This window comes from Odocoileus virginianus, unplaced genomic scaffold (genome assembly GCF_023699985.2).
Source record: "Odocoileus virginianus isolate 20LAN1187 ecotype Illinois unplaced genomic scaffold, Ovbor_1.2 Unplaced_Contig_1, whole genome shotgun sequence".
In the NCBI taxonomy this organism is placed as follows: Eukaryota; Metazoa; Chordata; class Mammalia; order Artiodactyla; family Cervidae; genus Odocoileus; species Odocoileus virginianus.
In genome coordinates this window covers 4808488-4832001 of record NW_027224318.1, presented here as the reverse complement: position 1 = coordinate 4832001, position 23514 = coordinate 4808488, and the positions used below count along the sequence as shown (strand labels likewise).

The 23514-nt window shown below is 40.5% G+C and overlaps 1 protein-coding gene and 1 pseudogene across 1 annotated transcript in view; both read left to right on the top strand.

Annotated features, from left to right (window-relative positions):
* ADGRG4 (adhesion G protein-coupled receptor G4) overlaps positions 1-6964 on the top strand; it is a 99189-nt gene extending 92225 nt beyond the window's left edge. The window contains 5 exon segments of the mRNA XM_070463247.1: positions 3269-3338; positions 3340-3370; positions 5667-5788; positions 6716-6909; positions 6912-6964. Of these exon segments, the coding sequence (XP_070319348.1) occupies positions 3269-3338; positions 3340-3370; positions 5667-5788; positions 6716-6909; positions 6912-6964 (470 nt within the window).
* Positions 6965-12272: 5308 nt separating this feature from the next.
* On the top strand, positions 12273-23090 carry LOC139033741 (adhesion G-protein coupled receptor G4-like; annotated as a pseudogene).
* Positions 23091-23514: the final 424 nt, after the last annotated feature.

Below are 23514 nucleotides of genomic sequence, written 5' to 3'. Positions count from 1 at the left end.
GTACTGGCACAAAGACAGAAATATAGATCAATGGAACAGAATAGAAAGCCCAGAGATAAATCCACGAACCTATGGTCACCTTATCTTTGACAAAGGAAGCAAGGATATACAATGGAAAAAAGACAACCTCTTTAACAAGTGGTGCTGGGAAAACTGGTCAACCACCTGTAAAAGAATGAAACTAGAACACTTTCTAACACCATACACAAAAATAAACTCAAAATGGATTAAAGATCTAAATGTAAGACCAGAAACTATCAAACTCCTAGAGGAGAACATAGGCAAAACACTCTCCGACATAAATCACAGCAGGATCCTCTATGACCCACATCCCAGAATTTTAGAAACAAAAGCAAAAATAAACAAATGGGACCTAATGAAACTTAAAAGCTTTTGCACAACAAAGGAAACTATAAGCAAGGTGAAAAGACAGCCCTCAGATTGGGAGAAAATAATAGCAAACGAAGCAACAGACAAAGGATTAATCTCAAAAATATACAAGCAACTCCTCCAGCTCAACTCCAGAAAAATAAATGACCCAATCAAAAAATGGGCCAAAGAACTAAACAGACATTTCTCCAAAGAAGACATTCAGATGGCTAACAAACACATGAAAAGATGCTCAACATCACTCATTATCAGAGAAATGCAAATCAAAACCACAATGAGGTTCCATTACACGCCAGTCAGGATGGCTGCTATCCAAAAGTCTACAAGCAATAAATGCTGGAGAGGGTGTGGAGAAAAGGGAACCCTCTTACACTGTTGGTGGGAATGCAAATTAGTACAGCCACTATGGAGAACAGTGTGGAGATTTCTTAAAAAGCTGGAAATAGAACTGCCATATGACCCAGCAATCCCACTTCTGGGCATACACACCAAGGAAACCAGATCTGAAAGAGACACGTGCACCCCAATGTTCATCGCAGCACTGTTTATAATAGGCAGGACATGGAAGCAACCTAGATGCCCATCAGCAGACGAATGGATGAGGAAGCTGTGGTACATATACACCATGGAATATTACTCAGCCATTAAAAAGAATTCATTTGAATCAGTTCTAATGAGATGGATGAAACTGGAGCCCATTGTACACAGCGAAGTAAGCCAGAAAGATAAAGACCATTACAGTATACTAACACATATATATGGAATTTAGAAAGATGGTAATGATAACCCTATATGCAAAACAGAAAAAGAGACTCAGATGTATAGAACAGACTTGTGGACTCTGGGAGAAGGCGAGGGTGGGATGTTCTGAGAGAACAGCATCGAAACATGTATACTATCTAGGGTGAAACAGATCACCAGCCCAGGTGGGATGCATGAGACAAGTGCTCGGGGCTGGTGCACTGGGAAGACCCAGAGGGATCGGGTGGAGAGGGAGGTGGGAGGGGGGACCGGGATGGGGAATACATGTAAATCCATGGCTAATTCATTTCAATGTATGACAAAAACCACTGCAATGATGTAAAGTAATTAGCCTCCAACTAATAAAAATAAATGGAAAAAAAAAGAAAAATAAAACATATGCATTTGACAGTATAAACAAATGGGCTTGGAACATAATAATAAAGGACATGTTTTATGAGCAAGAAAAAAAAAAAAGACATTCTGGTTGGTTTCTATGGACCCTTCCTACTTGATTGAGTATGAGTCTTTGGGGGCCATAAGAGAAGGAGTCGTGGAAATAATGCCATTTGCAGCAACATAGATGGATTTAGAGAAGCTCTAAAGGTGTGAAGTAAGTCAGACAGAGAAAGGAATATCACATGATATCACTCATATGTGAAATCTAAAAAAAGGCTATAAATGAACTTACTTACAAAACAGAAATAGAGTCCCAGATGTAGAAAACAAACTTATGGTTAGCAGGGGGTGAGGTGGATAAATTGGGAGTTTGGGATTGACATATACACACTACTATATATAAAATAGATAACTAATAAGGACCTACTGTATAGCACAGGGAACTCTACTCAATACTCTGTAATGGCCTATATGGGAAAAGAATCTAAAAAAGAGTGGATATATGTATATGTATAACTGATTCACTTTGCTGTACATCTGAAACTAATACATTGTGAATCAACTACACTCTGATAAAAATTTTAAAAAAGAGAGAGAAAGGGTGATGGAAAGGGATTGCTGAATGGGTTCCTCTTAAGCTTGACCATTGCCATTGGAATCTGTAGGGATGTAGCCCAATCTCAGAAAATTCCCACACAGAAGCAATTGCTCTTGGAATGCCAGGAGTGTCTCTGGGAGCAGTCTTTCCACCTGTAGAAGCTCTGTCTGGGATGTTTCCTTTTTTAGTATCCTTGGAATCCTGGGGTGGGGAAAGGGAATACTACTGCTTTCTTACAACAAAGAGAGCACTGTCCTTTCCTGGTCCCCTTCAAGTCGTTCAGGGTAAGATTCCTGTAAAATGATAAGTTTTGTCCCCCAAAGCCCCAATAAGTTGATCTGTGTATTCATTAATATCCAGTAATGGGCTCCTTCCAGGTCATCTTTTGCCGCCACCCTCTGTCCATGGATCTAGAACTTCTGGAATCTCTTAGCATTACCCCGGATGGACAAATTTTAACCACACTTAGCTGCCTGTCCTAGGAGAACCCCTCTTGTCTAGTACTACTCTAGAGGTTTAACTCTAAATGTCATCTAGTACCCAAGATCTACAGGTTCTCAAGGTATGTGGGTTAGTTCTAGAACCCTGAATGAGCTCAGGAGTGAGAAATTAGGCAGGTGTCAAGTAGACCAGAGGCTTTAATTGGCTCTAAGGAGTTCTAGACCATAACCTGACTTGAATGCAAAACACTTGAGACCATTTGAATTCTAGGTTGAGCTGGTTGTTTCAAATGTTTATTCCAGTCCCATTGAGGAACCCCACGTGTCAGCCTGTATTCCATAGCTCAGACCCTTCAAAAAGTTCTAGATCTGTTTCCTCTTTGTGCTACTTGAAAAAAACAGTCCTTACTCTATCACTCCAGCATGGTGGCGGGACTGTTTTTCATCATTAAAGTCTGTCCTAATCTGTAGAAAAACAGGAAAAGTGACAACCAAAGAAGTTATGCCATTTATGAAGTCCTCCACAAGTCAGTTCTGCCTATTAGGATTAATTTAATTTCAGTGTTCAATTATACTGCTATCCTGCTGTCTTAACAAACAATACTAATTATAGCACACGTTGGAAAGGTACATATAATGAAAAGGTAAACATTTCTGAGAAAAGCAAAATTGCTTTGAAATTCCCTTCCGTCACTTGCAGATGGGCAAGGTGAACGGAATTCATCAGGCTGTAACATAAAGGAAACAAACGTAAATTACACAGTCTGTCAGTGATCACCTTACCCATTTCGAAGTCTTAATGGTGAGTTGTCTCAATGTGTGAAGTGTTAGTCGCTCAGTCATGTCCAATTCTTTGAGACCCTATGGACTGTAGCCCACCAGGCTCCTCTGTCCATGGAATTCTCCAGGCAAGAATACCAGAGTGGATAGCCATTCTCTTCTCCAGGGGGTCTTCCCGAACCAGGGATCAAACCCATGTCTCCTGCATTGCAGGCAGATTCCTTACCATCAGAGACACCAGGGAAGCCTGGTTGCCTCATAATCACTCCTTTAAAATAGAGTTTTGACAACTTTTATTAGATTACAGACTAGGAATATATGTATGAACTAAGTTATGGAAAAATGGCATGCAAGTGGAAAAAAAGCTCCCCACCTTGTTCATTCAAAGTGGAGCAAATTGAAACGAATGTTTATTTTTTTCCTTGTAAAATTAATGCCGATTTCTCAAAATTCAAAGTTTACAGGAAAAGTCCCTATAATCCCCCTCCAAAGAAATCACCATCTTTAACACCTTTATGTATGTTCTTTCAGATTCTTTTCCTATATATGGGGAAAAAAAAGGGATCAAATTATACATACTGTTTTACCACTTGGTTTTCACTTAACAATATATATTGGACACCTTTCAAGCAAATATATGTCTATCTACTTAAATTTTTAAAAACATTTTTATGGTATTCCACTGTGTGAATTTAACACAGTGGAATTTAACCAATCTGCTACAGTAAGCATTTGAGTTGTTACTGTTTTTCTCTGTTATGAACAATGCTATAGTACACATTTTTATTTATTTGTCTTCTAATACTGGTGTATTTCTATAGAGTAAATTGATGGAAGTAGAACTGCTTCCACTTAGAATATTAAATTTTAACAGTTATTGCCACATTGCAGTGTAAGAAAGAAATATTTATTTTTAATACTTGTGATAGTTAACCAAACAAGAGTTTTCTAATCAACTTGCATATCCAGGCTTTGAGCCTTGGAGTAATTGTTAATCCATCTCTCCTTCGTTTCCTATGGTCCTCCCTAACATCAGGACTTGATGAGTTTTCCTTCAAACTGGCTCTCAAATGCATTTCCTTCTTCTTTACCCACCCTTGAATACTTTCTTAGTTCTTATTTCTTAGTTCTCCTAAGTTACTGCACTGTATATATTATATACTGGTATATGAATGTGTTGTGTATGAGTTGTTTCTTCTACTAATGGTAAACTCCCTGAGGGCTGAGAATCTGTTTTATAGTTTTCTTTTTCTTTCTTTTTCTTTCTTTTTTTTTTAACGATGTCTACTCAACAAATAAGAGGTAACCCACTGATACTTATTGAACTGTAAGCATTTTGTTTACCCTCCTGCAAATTGGTTAGAACATTACAGCATGAGTCAAAAGACCGTGTTCACAGTCTAGCTCTGTTACTAGCTATCTATGTGATCTTGGTCAGGTTATTTCACTTGTTTGGATCTTAAATTTGTCTTCTGGAATGTGAAAGATTGGAGTAGATGAGGATGTCGTAACCTTAGCACTCTTGCTATTTTGGGTCAAATATTTCTTTGTCATGGGTGCTGTTTTGTGCATTCAAGGGTGTTTAGCAGCATGCCTGTTCTCTGCCCACTAGATGCCGGTAGCAGCTTCTTCAGGAGTGACGACCAAAAATGTCTCCAGACTTTGCCACCTGTGCCAGGGGAGGGGTAAAACTGTGGCCAGTTAAAGAACTACCAGCGTGGACCAGCATTTGTTCAACTTTCAGGAGTCACGAAGCTCCACTGCCATCTGATGAAAAGTATGGATCGTCTTCCCAGAATGATGCACAAATATATTCGAGTAATTTGCATACCATTTCAAGTCTTTTATAATCCTCAGGTTAAGAAATTACTGGTTTATGTGATCGCTAAGGTCCACTTTGTCTCTTAATTTTATGAAAATTATTGAAGGTCTAAGGGAAAGGAACATTTTTTTGATGTTCCGTGCAATGTTTTGGAACTCTCAGTTCAGATAATAATTCACTTTGTATCTCAAATTCACATCTATTAGTTTGGTTATATTTGAAGTGTGGAACATGTTAATGACAATAAAACCAAGGACTAAATGTTCTTCCAGTGCTGTTGATGGCTCTCCATGTCCCATACACAGTAAGTTGCTCTAGGCATAATCAACGAACAATATACAGTCTTACTGTATATCCATCTACATACTCTGGTTTTATAAGAGCTTTAGCAGAGATGCTGTACATCCTGGGAACCTACTATTAGTGAGCACTGAAAACTTTTTACCATAAACTTGCCTAGCCAAATGTATAAAATACAACACATTGCATTCCCTAGGATTTATCCAGATCTGCAGTGGATGCAGTGAATGAATGGATATTAGTGATTATAACATAAATCGGATATGGAATCTCCTCCATTTTCCTGGGATCTGCAATAGTGACATACTTAGCTTTTCAGTAAGTTGATAGAGTTTTACTCTAAGTTTAATTTGGTTTCATGGATGCTCTTGGCATTGTAACTTTGTTAATTTCATGTTAATTTAACAAAAATGTTCTTATTCATCACAATAGGCATAGGTCAGATCCTTTAGATTATGAAGTGTCCAGGTTAAAAAAAAATCAAGGCTCCTCTGAAAAAAAAGATTGTAACTGAATTTTTAAAACAACAATAGGTTTGAAATAGGAAAAGATTTCTCCAACAGGGTACAAAAACATTAAGTATTAAAGAAAAAGTTAATCAATTGAACTTCATTAAAATTAAGAGTTTTTTTCATCAAAAGATACCATGAAAATAGTGAAAATGCAAGCCACAGATTAAGAGAAGATATTCACTATACATATATCTGACAAAGGACTTGTATGCAGAATATATTAAAAACTACAAAGCAAAAGCAAAAGAAAGACAATACATTAAAAATAGGCAAAAGACCGGAAAATTCTTTTCAAGTGAAAATTGAAAATTCTTGAAAAATTCCATGAAGTCAAGTGTCTGAATCTTTGAAATACCCAAGTAAATATGTGAAATGGTTCCTATAGTCATCCTGCTACTTGGTCATGTGTAGATTTAGTCTTGAGTCACTTGAAGGAGTGATGGTGGAATTGTAGTATCCAAGGAAGTCTTTCCTTCCTTTTCTTCAAAAAAAGGGACTGCTTAGCTGAGAGAAGCTATTATTATTCTTATTACTAAAGGTCACCTTATTTGAAATATTTTGATTCTACCTGGAAAGATGGTGGGGGACTAAAAAATTTAGTACATATAAGGTAATATGAATAATTAAATTTTAATAGGCAGTCCTTTTGTTCTTTTAATTATTATACATAGAAAGCATGGCCATGCTTGATCAAAAGCAGAGACCCTGCCTCACATTGCGCCTTCTCCTTTAGAAAACTTCGAAAAGATCATCCTTCCAAAATCCTGAACAACTTGTACACAGCACTACTGATGCTAAACCTCGTATTTCTAGTCAATTCCTGGTCATCATCATTTCAGAAAGCGGGCCTTTGTATCACAGCTGCTGTGGCACTTCATTACTTCCTGCTCGTGTCTTTGACTTGGATGGGCCTGGAGGCAGTCCGCATGTCTTCAACAAGTACATTCCCAATTATATCCTTAAATTTTGTCTGGTTGGTTAGGATAAGTATATCTGCCATTGTCCTTGATGTCTGTTTCAAGCCTGTGTCTGTGTAATTCTATTATACAGTATTTGAGACCAAACTTCTGATATTATCATAGGTAAGGAATTAAGCATTGCCTCACTGGTTTTTGGGTGGGCATTTCTTTTTCTGTCTGTTGCTCTGTAAATCAAGCTTTTGACCTTTTTGGCAAGACACTGGTTCACACATATTTACTGAGCACCTGCTGCTGCACTGTGCTAAATGCTAGACCTATAGTAGTGAACCTGTCAGCTTTTATCCTTCTCTTTCTCAAGTTACAATCCCAACAAATACACATGGATACAATAGCCAACACTGAGGTAGTGTTCCATGTGCCCAACCTGGTTCAAAGCGTCTCATTTAATCTAAGCTTGAATCTTCCGGGCTTCCCTGGTGGCTCAGTGGCAAAGAATCCACCTGCCAATGCAGGAGATGTGGGTTTGATCCCTGGGTTGGGGAAGATCCCCTGGAGAAGGAAATGGCAACCCACCCCAGTATTCTTGCCTGGAAAATCCCATGGACAGTGGAGCCTGGCAGGCTACAGTCCATGGGGTTGCAAAGAGTCGGACATGACTGAGCAACTAAACAACAGCAACAACATTTAATCTTCACAATATCCCTATGGGAAAGGTTTCATCATTATTCCTACTTAACAGATGAGGATGCTGAGGCACAAAGAGATTATGTAATTTGCCAGAATTTGCACAGCTAATAAGTGGCAGAATTGGGGTTTGAACCAGGGAGTCTAGCTCCACAGTTTGAACTTTGACCTCTAGGATGTAGTCAGATTGTTTAAGGCCAGGGAAAAGACCTGAAAGATGTGAGAGGGTGCTGGTTCAGACATACTCCGTTTCACACCATGTCTTATAACTGTCACCATTCTGCCACCCTATAGAAGAAGCCAGGAAGGAACTTAGCGTGAATAGTTCTCATTGGTTCTTTCCTGTAATTCTAACTGACATGAACAGCTCAGCTCTTCCCCATCCCTTGCCTATTCAAATCAGACTTATCATTCAGAAAATGTGTTGGATCCATAGGAGGTGGAAAGAGGCAAAAGGGCAAAATGGCTAGTGCAAAAAGGCAAAACGACTATCTGAGGAGGCCCACAAATAGCTGAGAAAAGAAGAGAAGTGAAAGGCAAAAGAGAAGAAGGAAAGATATACCCATCTGAATGCAGAGTTCCAAAGAATAGCAAGGAGAGATAAGAAAGCCTTCCTAAGTGAACAATGCAAAGAAATAGAGGAAAACAATAGAATGGGAAAGACTAGAGATCTCTTCAAGAAAATTAGAGATACCAAGGGAACATTTCATGCAAAGATGGGCAAAATAAAGGACAGAAACAATATGGACCTAACAGAAGCAGAAGATATTAAGAAGAGGTGGCAAGAATACACAGAAGAACTATACAGAAAAGATCTTAATGACTCAGATAACCACGATGGTATGATCACTCACCTAGAGCCAGACATCCTGGAATGCAAAGTCAAGTGGGCCTTAGGAAGCATCACTACGAATAAAGCTAGTGGAGGTGATGGAATTCCAGTTGAGCTATTTCAAATCCTAAAAGATGATGCTGTGAAAGTGCTGCACTCAATATGCCAGCAAATCTGGAAAACTCAGGTGTAGCCACAGGACTGGAAAAGGTCAGTTTTCATTCCAGTCCCAAAGAAAGGCAATGCCAAATAATGTTCAAACTACCACACAATTGCACTCACCTCACATGCTAGCAAAATAATGCTCAAAATTCTCCAAGCCAGGCTTCAACAACAATATGTGAACTGAGAACTTCCAGATGTTCAAGCTAGATTTAGAAAAGGCAGAGGAACCAGAGGTCAAATTGCCAACATCTGTTGGATCATAGAAAAAGCAAGAGAGTTCCAGAAAAAAACATCTACATCTGCTTCATTGCCAAAGCCTTTGACTGCGTGGATCACAACAAACTGTGGAAAATTCTTCAAGAGATGGGAATACCAGACCACCTTACCTACCTCCTGAGAAATCTGTATACAGGTCAAGAAGCAACAGTTAGAACTGGACATGGAACAACGGACTGGTTCCAAATTGGGAAAGGAGTACGTCAAGGCTGTATATTGTCATCCTGCTTATTTAACTTATATGCAGAGTACATCATGCAAAATGCTGGGCTGGATGAAGCACAAGCTGGAATCAAGACTGCCTGTAGAAATTATACTTCCTTAGAAATGCAGAGCTTATATTGGCATTCAGAGATCTATGGTGTTTTATTATCTTTTTTAAAAAAATTATTTTTTAATTGAAAGATAATTGCTTTACAGATTAATATCTTTTATTCAATATCTAATATCTTAGATTTTTGTAAAGAGATATAATTAGTTCCAAAGATACCAATTGTAGCATTGAATTGTTTAGTAAGTAGATTTAATACATTAGAGTTTTTCAACACTGTATTGGAAAAGGAGGAAAACACAGATATATATATTTTAATTTCTAGATTCTTTTTTCTACAAGAGAGAACTGTTTATTTTTGGTACCTCTGTCTTATGTATGTTAATTTCATAAATCTTTTAGTTAATTCTAGTAGTTGATAGGAATATCTTAGATTACCTAGGCTTAAAATCATGTTAGTATAAAAATGTTGTGTAGTAGTTTTCTTTTCTTATTGCTCAAAACTCCAATGTTAAATAATAATTTGATTATCACTATAAGTTTTCTGATATTAATTGAAGTGATTTTAAAGCTTTGTTATTTACAGTGATACTTTTTGTTGATTACAGTAAATAGCATTTGTCATATTATAATAGAGTTATTTTTGCTTATTTCTATTTTACAAAATTTATAGGAGGACTGCATCTATTAACATGAATATTATTATTTTTCTGGGTGGTTAATTTTTTTTAACTTTTTGTCCTGTTTTATATGTTCTGCTGGGAATTTATGAGGTTCTTTGCTTTTTTGGTAACATTTGGACTTCAGTAATTCAGCAAGAATATACCTAATGTTATGATTTTCTAATTGTTTACCTCTTCATTGCTGATCATGTTAATCTAGAGACTCCATTCTTTTTAAGCAAGTGAGATTTTCTTTTCTTACTTATTGCCTCTTATATGCTTCCATAGATTTGCAAATTGTATGCTTCTATAGCAGAAGCATGACTGAATATAGTGGGATAGACTGTTAAAAAGCAGTACAATAAATAAACTACAGTGGTTTATGATTTAAAAATAAAAGACTGCTGGGGAAAATAGCCATAACCTCAGATATGCACATGACACCACCCTTATGGCAGAAAGCAAAGAGGATTAAAGAACCTCTTGATGAAGGTGAAAGAGGAGAGTGAAAAGCTGGCTTAAAACTCAACATTCAAAAAATTAAGATCATGGTATCTGGTCCCATCACTTCATAGCAAATAGATGGGGAAACAATGGAAACAGTGACAGACTTTATTTTCTTGGGCTCCAAAATCACTGCAGATGGTGATTGCAGCCATGAAATTAAAAGATGCTTGCTCCTTGGAAGAAAAGTTATGACCAACTTAACAGCATATTGAAAAGCAGAGTCATTACTTTGCCAACAAAGGTCCGTAGAGTCAAAGCTGTGGTTTTTCCAGTAGTCATGTATGGATGTGAGAGTTGGATCATAAAGAAAGCTGAACACTGAAGAATTGATGCTTTTGAACTGTGGTGTTAGAGAGGACTCTTGAGAGTCCCTGGACTGCAAGGGAATCCAACCAATCCATCCTAAAGGAAATCAGTCCTGAATATTCATTGGAAGGACTGATGCTGAAGCTGAAACTCCAATTCTTTGGCCACCTGATGTGAAGAACTGATTCCCTGAAAAAGACCCTGGTGCTGGGAAAGATCAAAGGCAGGAGGAGAAGGGGACGACAGAGGATGAGATGGTTGGATGGCATCACTGACTCAGTGGACATGAGTTTGAGCAAGCTCCAGGAGATGGTGAAGGACAGGGAAGCCTGGTGTGCTGCAGTCCATGGGGTTGCAAAGAGTCGGACATGACTGAGCGACTGAACAACAACAAAAAGCTTTCTTTGGATACACAGTTAGTGCTATTACCCATGTCAATGTGGTGAATGGAGGCAGGCTAATTTTAAACAAAGCACAATCTAAAACATGGTTCTAGTATACATTGGAACCGTCAGATGTACAAAGACAAAAATAGTCAATACTCCCCTTTATGCCTGGCAACCCTCACCTCGAGTCAACTGAAAGACTGAAAAATGTTGTGGAAGAGGTTTCATGAATAATCCAGAAGATGGATAACACACATGTAGCTAAGCGTGCAGGGACTGGAAATAGCACTCAATCCCCGGGCATCACTCGTTCTCAGCTTTCTCTCCTGACCCTTCTTCCTTTGCCTGTTCCTTCCATGTTGGTATTCCCTAGGGCTGGCTTCTCATCTGTTTTATCTGCACATCCCACACACACTTGCTGGGATGCAGGGGGAGATAGGCAAGGCTAAGGCTTGGTACTTTTATTGTGCAACTCTGTTCTGAGGGGGCAGAGTGCAAAGCCCCACACCGGGGGAGGCGATGAGAAACTGCATCATGACAGCCTTCCAGAGGGTGTGAGGAGGCAAGTAATAGACGGCCTCAGAGTGCCTCCTCACAGGACTGCCCTGTCTTCTCGTATTCGTCAGGGGTCACAAGGCATTCCACCATAATTCGGATCAGCCATGGTTTAGGCCTTTGTCTGTTTGGCCTCTGGATCCCTATAGCGTTGGCCAGGGAACCACTGCAGAGCTGGCCCGCTACAAGGAGTCTCAGAGCATTTAAATATTAGACAAATGCAGTCAACCATAAGGAAAGCAAATATTAGCCTCTGTTTATGTTTGAACTTCTGTCTTCCTAATGCCAAAGCAGCCTGTTTCAAAGCTTATTCCTTTATTTAAATCCCTGTCCAAGGCAGTAGATTTAGTTGTCCACATTTTCTAATAAGCAGTGAAGTGAAGTGAAAGTCGTTCAGTCATGTCCGACTCTTTGCGACCCCATGGACTATACAGTCCATGGAATTCTCCAGGCCAGAATACTAGAGTAGGTAGCCTTTCCCTTCTCCAGGGGATCTTCCCAACCCAGGGATCGAACCCAGGTCTCCCGCATTGCAGGCAGATTCTTTACCAACTGAGCCACAGGGGAAGCCCTATAATAACCAGTAGACACATTTTTTTGTCTCAATTAGCAAAGTATAATCACAGACTGGAGACTGTCCCACAAGTTTCTTAAATGAGAGGCCTCCCTCCAATCCCTCCCTTCAGGGTGGGATTTTTTCAGGGTGTTATTTTTCCAATCGACATAATGCTGGGCCCTGTGCTAGGTGAGCCACATACAGACCAGAAGGGACTGTCCTGTTCATCACAGGACAGGACAGTGGAAGTGGAGGATTTCTCAAGATGCTTGACACTCTGGGCTTTGAAACAGTTTTGGAAAGTATTCTTACAAGACCCCTAAAATGTGTGCCAGTATAATGCTCCTAGTTTAGGAGAAATGCATTGTGAGAAAGAGAGAAATCATTTAAGTTTTGCAAATGTACATGTAATTGGATTTTTTAAGCCCCATGTCTACACTCACATCACGTTTGACCACTTTGACTGAACCGATTGCTTTATTATACTCAGGATAAATTGACTGGTCGTTAACTGGTCGATCTAGTCAAAATGTCAAACTAGTAACGAGTGTGCAAGCAGCTCCCCTGTCAGAAAAGCACTGAAGGCTGCAGCTGATTGCCTATGCCCTTCCTTCAAGGTGACCTAGACAAAAAGATACCAGGAACTAATGGGCAGTATTGTAAGGGAGACAAATTGGCAGCTGATCATCTGAGCAGAAATGCTTGATGTGAACTTGCATTCCCATGAACGAGATACTTTCATTGCCAAGTTGATTTTTGGCACTTGTGCTATTTTTAATAACCAGTGGGTGTTGTATTGGAGCCATTGGCATGCTGTTTAGTTTAGCAGATTGGAGAACTCCTAGAAATGTTTAACTTGGAAGAATTCACAAACATTTTGCAAACAATGGTATTTTGATGCCCACACATCTGTGGCTCATTTAAACAGTGTCTTAGTGTACCAGGACTCACAATCATTGATCAGGAACTCTCCCCTGCTTCCTAATGGGATGCCTTTGGCTTGCTTCCCCACTCTAGGAATCCCAGCCATCATGGTGGCAATCATACTCAGTGTGAAAAAGGATCTGTATGGGACTCTGAGCTCAACAACTCCATTGTAAGTACCAGCATCTCTGCTTCTCCAATGGTGGTGGTCTCAACCATCAGGGTATGGTGAGGTGTTCCTGGCCTGGGCCTTGGTCTTGAAACACTGGCTTCAGGGAGGAAATTAGTCTCAGCCTTTTTACTCTAACAAAGTAATGGGTGCACTGATATAATGGTTAGATGTCTAAGGCGTCTGGACTCCATACGACCTTGGTCAACTTACTTTACCTCTTCTTTCCATTTCCTCCTCTGGAAAATGGGCATAATAATGTTTATGCTCAGTGCTGGGTGCAGATTAAAATGATGCCATGTATATAAAGTGCTCAGCATGTGGCCTGTTCTGTGGTAAGTAATATGCATCTTGCAGTGATTATTAATTAGTTTATCTATTTAAAAATTTTTTTTGCTGGTAAAGAGCTCTCAAATTTATGAAATGGGAATATAATAATGATGTAGATGCAATGCAAAGAAACAGTAAAAGAAATTGACATAATAGACATCACCAGCTGTCATGATTAGAAAACTCACAGAACTTAGGAGTTGGAGGAGCCACTATAAAGAAATACTGAAGTGGGTTAGAAACATTTTCTGTATTTCAGCCACAAAGATCTCCTGAAGAAGACTCCACAACTTTCCTTTGTAAATTACCTTGGCCTTATTGTCCTGTTGATGTACTTTTTCTTTTCTCTAATTGATATACAAGCCCAGCTCTTTGGTTCTCTCACCCACAGGTACCAGAGAATAGCCATTCAAATCGCTCTACCTTTCCAGAACCTTCTTTCACAGGCCTGTAGATAGTTACCATGCAGTTCTTCAGGCTGTACAACCTCACTTTATTTATTTATTTATTTATTTTTTCCATTTATTTTTATTAGTTGGAGGCTAATTACTTTACAATATTGTAGTGGTTTTCGCCATACATTGACATGAATCAGCCATGGGTGTACATGTGTTCCCCATCCTGAACCCCCCTCCCACCTCCCTCCCCATCCCATCCCTCTGGGTCTTCCCAGTGCACCAGCCCCGAGCACTTGTCTCATGCATCGAACCTGGACTGGCGATCTGTTTCACACTTGATAATATACATGTTTCGATGCTGTTCTCTCAGATCATCCCACCCTCGCCTTCTCCCATAGAGTCCAAAAGTCTGTTCTATACATCTGTGTCTCTTTTTCTGTCTTGCATATAGGGTTATCGTTACCATCTTTCTAAATTCCATATATATGTGTTAGTATACTGTATTGGTGTTTATCTTTCTGGCTTACTTCACTCTGTATAATGGGCTCCAGTTCTACAACCTCACTTTATACTTCGAATTGCTTTTTACTTATCCATTCTTCATTATGTTCATTCTCTTTATCGTAGCCTCTCAAGTTCTTTTCCACTATAGATTTCCTCTCCCACTGGACTGGAATCAAATGCACAAGGTCTTGCCCCCTAGACTTCTCTGTCTTTCATATTGAGATGACAGTTTCCAGAGGGTCAATATTATATTACCACTGCCAGCAGATGCCTTCTAATTATAATTCCTTGTTATCCTTTCTTTCTCTCCCCTTTCTCTTCCCTTTCTTCTCATCTCCTCCATCCTCCTTCCTTGCTTATTTTGTGACTTAAAGGGTCCCCAATGTCTAATAGTGATTCTTCTTCAAAGATCAAAAGTAAAAGCAAAACCAGAACAAAATGCACTCCACTCCCCGTGAAAAGAACCCTTTCATATGTGAATTGGTGAGTAAAAGGCAGAGTACTCTTAAGAGCTTTTTGAAAAACAATTGTATTTTGAAGAAATAGTACATGCACACGGTATAAAATTCAAATGTACAAAAGGGTGGGATGAAAGGTACAAGAGGATGAAAAGTAAAGTCCTTTTTACAAGAGGATGAAAAGTAAAGTCCACTCCCAAAGCCCAGCTCCCCAGTTTTCATCCCTCTATGCAACTCTTATTATCAGCAATCAAATTTGTGTAGATATTCTCCTGCACACTTTGTCACCCAAATAGTAGATTAGTTCAGTTCAGTCGCTCAGTCATCTCCAACTCTTTGCGTACTTAACATGTCATGGAGATGATTCTCTATGCAAACATATAGTGCTACCTTTTTAAGAAATTTTCAGAGCCTTTTTTAAGGTTGAAGGTGATATTTGGGGAACCTTAAGTTCTGGGTTGTTTTGACCACAAGGTTGAACATCTTTATTGTTATAAGCCACAGACATTTTGCAATAAGTGCCCAATTTATTGTACTTCAGATTGGCAAATAAGCACATACAGGAATGCAGTAAGAATATTTATTAAATCTAAATATATTAAAAAATCTATTTTATCCAAGTCTAGTTGATTTAAAGTGTTGTGTTAGTTTCTGGTATACAGCAAAGTGATTCAGTTACACATATATGTAACAGTTTGTATTTGCTAATCCCAAATTCCCAATCCATCCCTCTCCCTTCCCCATCCCCACTGGCAACCACAAGCCTGGGGAACCCTAAGTATTAGATTCTACTGGGAGAATTAAATGCATCCCTCAGCCCGAATCCCATCCCACCCACACACACAAAAGGCATTTGTACATGAAAGTATCCATACCAACATGAACAATATGACCACAGGGGATTTTCCTGGTTCTGGAAAAGAAGTCTCAGCTAAGTTGACACACAGTTATACTAATAAAGCTTGTCTATGTTCAAAAATCAGAGATAATGTCTGTAGTAACTGGCATATTATGAGATGAAGTATCTGTTCATATAAATTACTACATATTTCTTCTTTAATAGAAACTGTAGAGCCATTAATCAATCCAGTGGCCAGAGTTGCCTTTTGAAGTTTGAAACTGTGGTGGGAGGTCAAAAATAAACATCATATTTGAAAGCAATACAGTTAGAGCTGTCCTGTTTTTGTTGCATTTTCATTATCTCTGATGATCTCATTACTGTTTGATATAACATTCTAAAAAGCCAGTCATTACCTATATCTTTTCACTGTGATATTTATCATGCAAAGCAGAATCTATCCTGCAAATAAAAACTCAGGTGTAAGCCACATTGGGGGGAAATGTGTAATTTCCTTTTCTGCTGTTGAGGAAGAAAATAGCCTCCTAGGGAACTGGACTGAGAAGTTTCTGCATGTGTAAGGCAGAACTGTCCTCTAGGATTTCTAAATTGAGACTGGGAGGAACCCTGGACTGAAGCTCAGGAGATCGGAGTTCTGGTCTCAGCTCTGCCCCCAATGAGCATGAGTGAACTCTGTCGGGTTGGTTTACACCCTAGGCCTAGGTGGTCTCATGTGAAATGAAACTGACTCAGTGATCTTCAGAGTCTCATAAAAAAATAGCAGTTTAAAAACAAATAGAGTCACAGATGCAGAAAACAAACTTATGGTTACCAGGAGAGAAAGAGGGGGAGGGATAAATTGTGTGTATTGACATATACACACTACTATGTATAAAATAAATAACAAGAACCTACTGTATAGCACAGGGAACTCTACTCAATACTCTGTAATGGCCTATATGGGAAAAGAATCTAAAAAAAGTGGATATATGTGTATGTATAACTGATTCACTTTGCTGTATACCTGAAACTAATACAACATTGTAAATCAACTACACTCCAATAAAATAAGTAGGAGTTCATGTTTCTCTACCTCACAGTGGGCTTCTCTCCTTGGTCTCTTCCAGTTGTTGGATTAAAGATGTTCCTATCTTTTACATCTCAGTGGTGGCTTATTTTTGCCTCATATTTCTCATGAATCTCTCCATGTTCTGCACTGTTCTTGCTCAACTGAACTCCATGGAATCCCAAAGCCAAAAGACTTGATGGAAGATGATTCTACAAGACCTCAAAGGCACAACCGGCCTGACCTTCTTACTTGGTCTCACCTGGGGGTTGGCCTTTTTTGCCTGGGGACCTGTGAGGATCCTTTTCTTATATCTTTTTGCCATTTTTAACACTTTTCAAGGTAACTGTTGTTTCTCTGTACCTTCTGTGGCTCAAGCTAGACCTCCATCAAAGTTCTTACGGCTTTAGAAAATCTTACGGCTTTTTTCAAAGGAGGAAAAAATAATCCAAGAGGTCTCTGCTGTCAGTGACTGACAGGAAGCCATTAGAAACACTGGCGAGATGTTAGGGCTTCATTAAATGAGCCCACTCTCTCTTACTCAGGGATGTAGAGAGAAACCCAGATAGATAACTCAGCTCCAGCTGAGTATTGGAGTATAGTTGATTTACAATGTTGTGTTAGTTTCTGCTGTACAGCAAAGTGAATCAGTTATATATATACATATATCCACTCTTTTTTAGATTCTTTTCCCATATAGGCCATTACAGAGTTATTGAGTAGAGTTCCCTGTGCTATACAGTAGGTTCTTGTTAGTTGGCCATGTCTCTATGGAACACTGATGGGCAGTACTTCCTACAGTATTCATTGCATCGATACATCGTGCTCCTAAGTGTACAGACTCAAATCCTGTTGAACAGAGAAATTACTGGGCAGTGGAAACATTGAACTGTTGACCCTATAGACTCTGGCTGCATCAGATATCCTCATATTGTGGGAAGGAACCTGGTTATGAAGTTCTAGAGCCATAGAGGATTGGAGGTGGAGAGCAAAGAGCAGTGGGCCCTGGCAAGAAGCCAAGGTTCTGGTCTCGGTTTTGCTACAAACCAATCTTAAAAAAGTTACTACAGCTGGTTGAATTAGCTGATCCTAAACTAATGACTTTATAGCCCTTCACTCTCTATTTTCTGGTGAAAGCAGCAAATGATTACTGAAGTTAATAAATGGAAGACCAAAGATGCCACGAAAAGTAAAAGCTAGGGCTCTGGTTAACACACCTCTGAGTAATTGCTGCTATTTGTTTTAATCTGATGTTGCCTGGTTAAAATTTTTGGTAAGAAGAGGCATGCAGAATAATCCTGGATGTCTCAAACTCTACCCCATACTATTATCCTCAAGATTGGCTCAGTTCATCTGGGCTGCTGGGGCAGGCTGTGAATCGACCTGGGAAGTCCATTGAGTTAGGGTCTCCTTTATTGCTCTTAACCCTGTTATCAGAGTAAAGGGAGTTGGTGATCCCATAGGGTGCTCAGCAAGAAGGAGTACTATGGTTAAAGAACTTTGGAAAATGCATAAAAGTACCTCCCTCACTCTTGAAATGGTACAATGTACCTTGGTATCTGGAAGGTCTGAGAAATGCTGCTGGGGGAAAATGTTAAAACTTTGTTTCAAAGTTGGCGTTTTAAAAACCTCAGAATCCTTTATCATTGTAGTTGTTAACCCCTGAGGAAACTTGGGAAATGTGAATTGCTGTGCAGTTACTTTAGGCCAGTCATTTACAAGGTGCTGCAGGGGGTGGGGAAACAATCCAGAATAAGGTATACTCTTTGACTGCAAGTCCTGTGATTCAAGAAACCATCTCATTTTAGAGCAATGAGGTGTACCAACTGAAACTTTTTGGGACTTCCCTGGCAGTCAAGTGGTTAAGACTTCACCTTTAATGCGGGGTGTGCTGCTTCCATCCTTGATCAGGGAGCTAAGATCCCACATACCTCATGGCCAAAAAAACCAAAAAGCAATACTGAAGCAATGTTGAAGCAATACTGCAACAAATTCAATAAAGACTTCAAAAATGGTCTACATCAAAAAAAATCTTTAAGAAAAAAAGAAACTTTCTGTTCCACTGGATTCCACCAACCAGCCAATTCTTTTTAAAAAATTTTTACTTTTTGGCCACACCGAGTGGCACGCAGGATCTTAGTTCCCCGACCAGGAATCGAACCCATGCACCCTGCATTGAAGTGTGAAGCCTTAACCACTGGACTACCAGGGGTGTCCCTTATATAGCCAATTCTGATTGGAATATAAAGAGACACGAAATGTGTTGTTTTTTACCCACATGCCATCTTTATTCCTTCTGGCAGTGGGGACAGAATTTTTAGAAGCGCTGCACACCACTGTCACACGGTGACTTTTGAGGCTACCAACACTTGGTTGTATCCCAGATCATTGACCGAGGCCCTGGCAAAGGTTCTACATTTTACTTCTTGACTTTACCTGGACTGAGGTACCCCAGTCTCAGCAGCATGACGCTTTGAGAACGAAAGTGCCTTGCTCAAGACTGTGTACTGAGGTGGCTTCAGAACCAAACGCCTGTGTGGATTTCTTCCTAAGCAGTTAACTCCAGGCTTCTCTCAGGCACACGAGCTCTGAGGAGAAACACACTCAACCTTATGGAAACAGGGATTAAAGGGAAAGCAGACGAAGGAACCAGAAAGCAAATAAGTTTAAAGCTAAAAGCAGGGGAGGGGTGTTTGCAAAACAGCACGTGCTCCGTTCTCACACTGGAAGGAGAGAGTCGTCTCTAAATGGGAAGCCTGGATGGGTAGATGCAGAATCCAATGAGATATCTCCTGAGGATGAAAACCAAAGCCCCACAGATCCAGCATCGACAGAGCCAGGCTGTCTCTGTCTGTCAGATAGACTTTATGTCAATCACCAAGACTTCCTAGTTCCTAGTCCCGCCTACAAGATAGAATGTGCCATCTTGCAGAGAGGGGGGTTTCAGAACTCGGAGTTTTAAACTCAAGTTCCATAGACATACACACACATACATACACGTCCCAGATATTCAAAACAAGAATGCAATGAAACAAGTGAACAAATTAGCCATTTAAAAGACAGATGGCAAGTTTGTGAGTTTGGCTGAAGGGGGTTGCCCTGTGGTCAGGTGTGAAAAAAGGATGCTCTTGATGAGCTGTTTCTGAAGGAGGGATGCACAAATAAAAATACAGGTGGCAAAAACCTGCCATCTTCCCTCATGGCTATGTGCTAGTGAGTAAGCAGATCAATCTGTTATTGGAAAGAAAAAGGGAGGCTGTCAGGCAGAGAGGGAGAGCTGGCACGCAGCTCATTGCAATTCACAGAATAACCTTTAAGTCTGAGAACTAGCTAAACTCCGTGCAGGAAATCAGAGCAGTAAGAGGAGCTGCTTGTCACTGTGGCCCCCTTATTCCTGCTGAAGTTGAAGGAGTTTTACCTGCTCTGAGACTGAGATTGGGGTATGCTCTCATCAAGTTGCTGGACTACCTTCCAGGTGGTCACTGCTTAGCCAAAGAGCGGGTGCTGCTGGCTTCCTCACCACCGTGGTTCGGTTACAAATGGAGATAAAGCCCTCAGGGGAGGTAGTGAGATTTGTCATTCTGTTTAGCCTCCAGATTGCTGCCTCCCACATGAAATTAGAGAGTCTCCGGGCTGGGGCTCGGGAAGCCAGATCTTCCCATCAAGTAACAGTAAGCCTCCACCTGAAGCTTCCTAGAGACAGAAAGCTCCCCACTCCATGAAGCAGACCATTTAATGTCCCTTTTTTCTTTCTTTCTTTCTTTTTTATTTTTATTTATTTATGGCTGCACTGGGTCTTCATTGCTGTGCAAGCTTTCTGTAGTTGTGGTGAGCGGGAGTTACTCTCTCTAGTTGTGGTGTGCAGGCGTCTTATTGCAGTGACTTCTCTTGTTGTTTCCCCGGTGGCTCGGCAGTGAAGAATCTGCGTGCAGTGCAGGAGATCAGGGATTAATCAGGTTTGATCCCTGGGTCAGAAAGATGCCCTGGAGAAGGGAATGGCAACCCCCCTCCAGTATTCTTGCCTGGAGAATCCCATGGAAAGAGGAACCTGGCGGGCTACAGTCCATGGGGTCTTGAATGAGTAGGACATGACTTAGCAACTAAACAGCAAACTCTTGTTGCAGAGCATGGGCTTTAGGTGCATGGGCTTCATTTCATTGTGGTACATGACAAGCTTAGTTGCTCCTTGGCATGTGGAATCTTTCCAGACCAGGGGATTGAACCAGTGTCCCCTGCATTGCAAGCTGGATTCTTAACCACTGGACCACCAGGGAAGCCTTTATGGTTTTTATTTTTATTTATTTAAAAACTTTTTAAGTTGCATATATTTATTTACTTACTTAATTTTTGGCCATGTGGCATGTGGGGACTTAGTTCCCCAACCGGGGATTGAACCCATGGCCCCTGCATTGGAAGCACAGAGTCTTAACCACTGAACCACTAGGAAAGTCCCTTCTTTCTTTTTTTAAAATTGAAGTAATGCCACTGTACAATATTATTTAAGTTACGGGTGTACAATATAGTGATTCACAAGTTTTAAAGCTTACACTCCATTTTACCCATCATATATTGTAATATGATTACCATTGTAGCTTCTAATCAGCTCTGAGGGTGGGGGCAGGGTGGGTAGGGAGAGAAAGACAAGGAGCCAGAGAGAGAGAGAGATTGTACAATGTCTTTTATAATCTAATCTTGCAAATGACATGCCATCACTTTTGCCATATTTTATTCTGTTGGTACAACATGGGAGGAGACTCCATAAGGATGTGAATGCCAGGGTCTGGGCTACATTGAAAGCCATCTCAGAGGCTGCTTCTCACTGCACACCTGACCTCTCAAGCTCTGGGACGGACAGTAGCCCAGGAGGAAAACTATGGTTGATATGAAATCTTGATACACTTTCTTATTATCACTTATTATCAGCCATTTGGGAAGGAGCTAGAAAGGTGACCTCAGAAAACTAGTAATAGCCTTGGGTTTCCTTAGAAGGAGTATTGATGGTGACAAGAGTAGGCTTGGGTCTAGGCACTGGTGACCGTGAGTGAAGGAAGTTGAAAGAGACTGACCTTCTTCTCCTGACTTAGGGTTCCTCATTTTTGTGTTCCACTGTGCAATGAAGGAGCATGTGCAGAAGTAGTGGCAGCTGCCTTTCTGTTATGGGTGGTTGCCACTGGATAACATTTCTGGTAAGATGCCATTTGGGGTAAAGTTTTGACTTTTGCAGCTTTTCCAAACTGATGAGGTTAACTGGCCTCCTGACTTGAGTTCATACAGCGTTAGCATCAAACGGAGGCTGTTTCCTTGCCAGGAAAATGATTTGTACTTTTGTGTGGAGATGAATGAAGTCAGGTGAAGGGTGTGATTTGGGCCATATTTTAACTTAGTGAGGCTTCACTTTTGGCCTAAATTCCTTGGACTGCTTGTCCTTGCTGTCACTTGAGTCTCAACTCAATTAAAAGAACATTGATTGAGTGCCTACTGTGTTCCAAGCACTGGGTCCCAGGGGCTTTCTGGCCCATAGCCAGATGTGGGAAACAAAGAGTGATGGTGGAGGAGGAGAGAACTTGTCAGCCTCCCTAAATGGCTGGTGGGCTGCCCAGATGGACCAAAGGTCCTTCCTGCACAGTGAGAGATGTAGTGGACTCTGGTGTTGCCACTGAAAAGAGCTCCAGTCCAGGCAAACCAGTTTTTTATACATCCAAAGGCTCTTCCATCCCATTTAGATAGCTTCTCTAAGTTTCCATGCAAAGCTCAGTTTATTGCCTTTAGGGAAGGCGGAGCTTGAACTGGAAAGATTCTATAAGTAGCACAGAGATCCTGTTCTTTTTTGCTGGGCATGTCAGTAACCTGCTGATCCCTGTGCTGGGCTCTAGGGGAAGGAGGCATCCTTGGTAAGTGAATTGGCTCTGCCTGTACTACGCATTATGGTTCAGACTTACTTTTCACTCTTTAAGGTACCCAGAGTGAACAGTCTGTACATTGAGCTTTATATTTTTAAGAGGATTCTTGAAGTATAATCTACCCATTTGAAGTGTAGAATTTGATGAGTTTTCCGTTTTTAACTGTTTGGAGTGTCATTCCAGATGGCAGCACCTGGTGTGGGCTCAATGTCGGGCAGAAAGAGGAAAGACTGAGGAAAATCTTTGTGCACAACTTGTTGACATCATCTGTCAAGTCAGCTACAGTTAGTTCCATTTTGAAATCTTTAGGCTCTGCCCAAGGCATGCCTAGAGAAACAAGTTTGTGGGAGAAAAGGCTATGCTGTCTACACTTATATTCCAGAGACACTGAATTAGTGTGAGGCCACAGATGCGGTCTTGGGAGATGATTCTTCCTCAAGATGACGTGCACAGGTCCATGTGTACACCCAGGCTCACTCTGGGCCGAGAAACTGTGCATAGAAGCACACACTGAACTTCATGTGTACAATGCAGTGGGTGGCTAGATTAATGGAGGAGAGAAAAGACTGGAGGTAAAAAATCATTCATGGGTAATTGCAAATGATCCTCACACACTGTTAAAATCCAAGGGCACCTTATATGCTGTTTGGTGCAAGCCCCTATTTTACAGATGAGGGACCTTAAGCAGGTAAAGGAGAATTGTTTATGGACAGTCACTCAGCCCACCAGCAGCAGAAGTGGGGCCAGAACTCAGGTCTTCTGGCTCCCAGGCTAGTTGCTCATCACACACCCTTGAGAATACAGGCTGTGCTGCACGTCACTCTT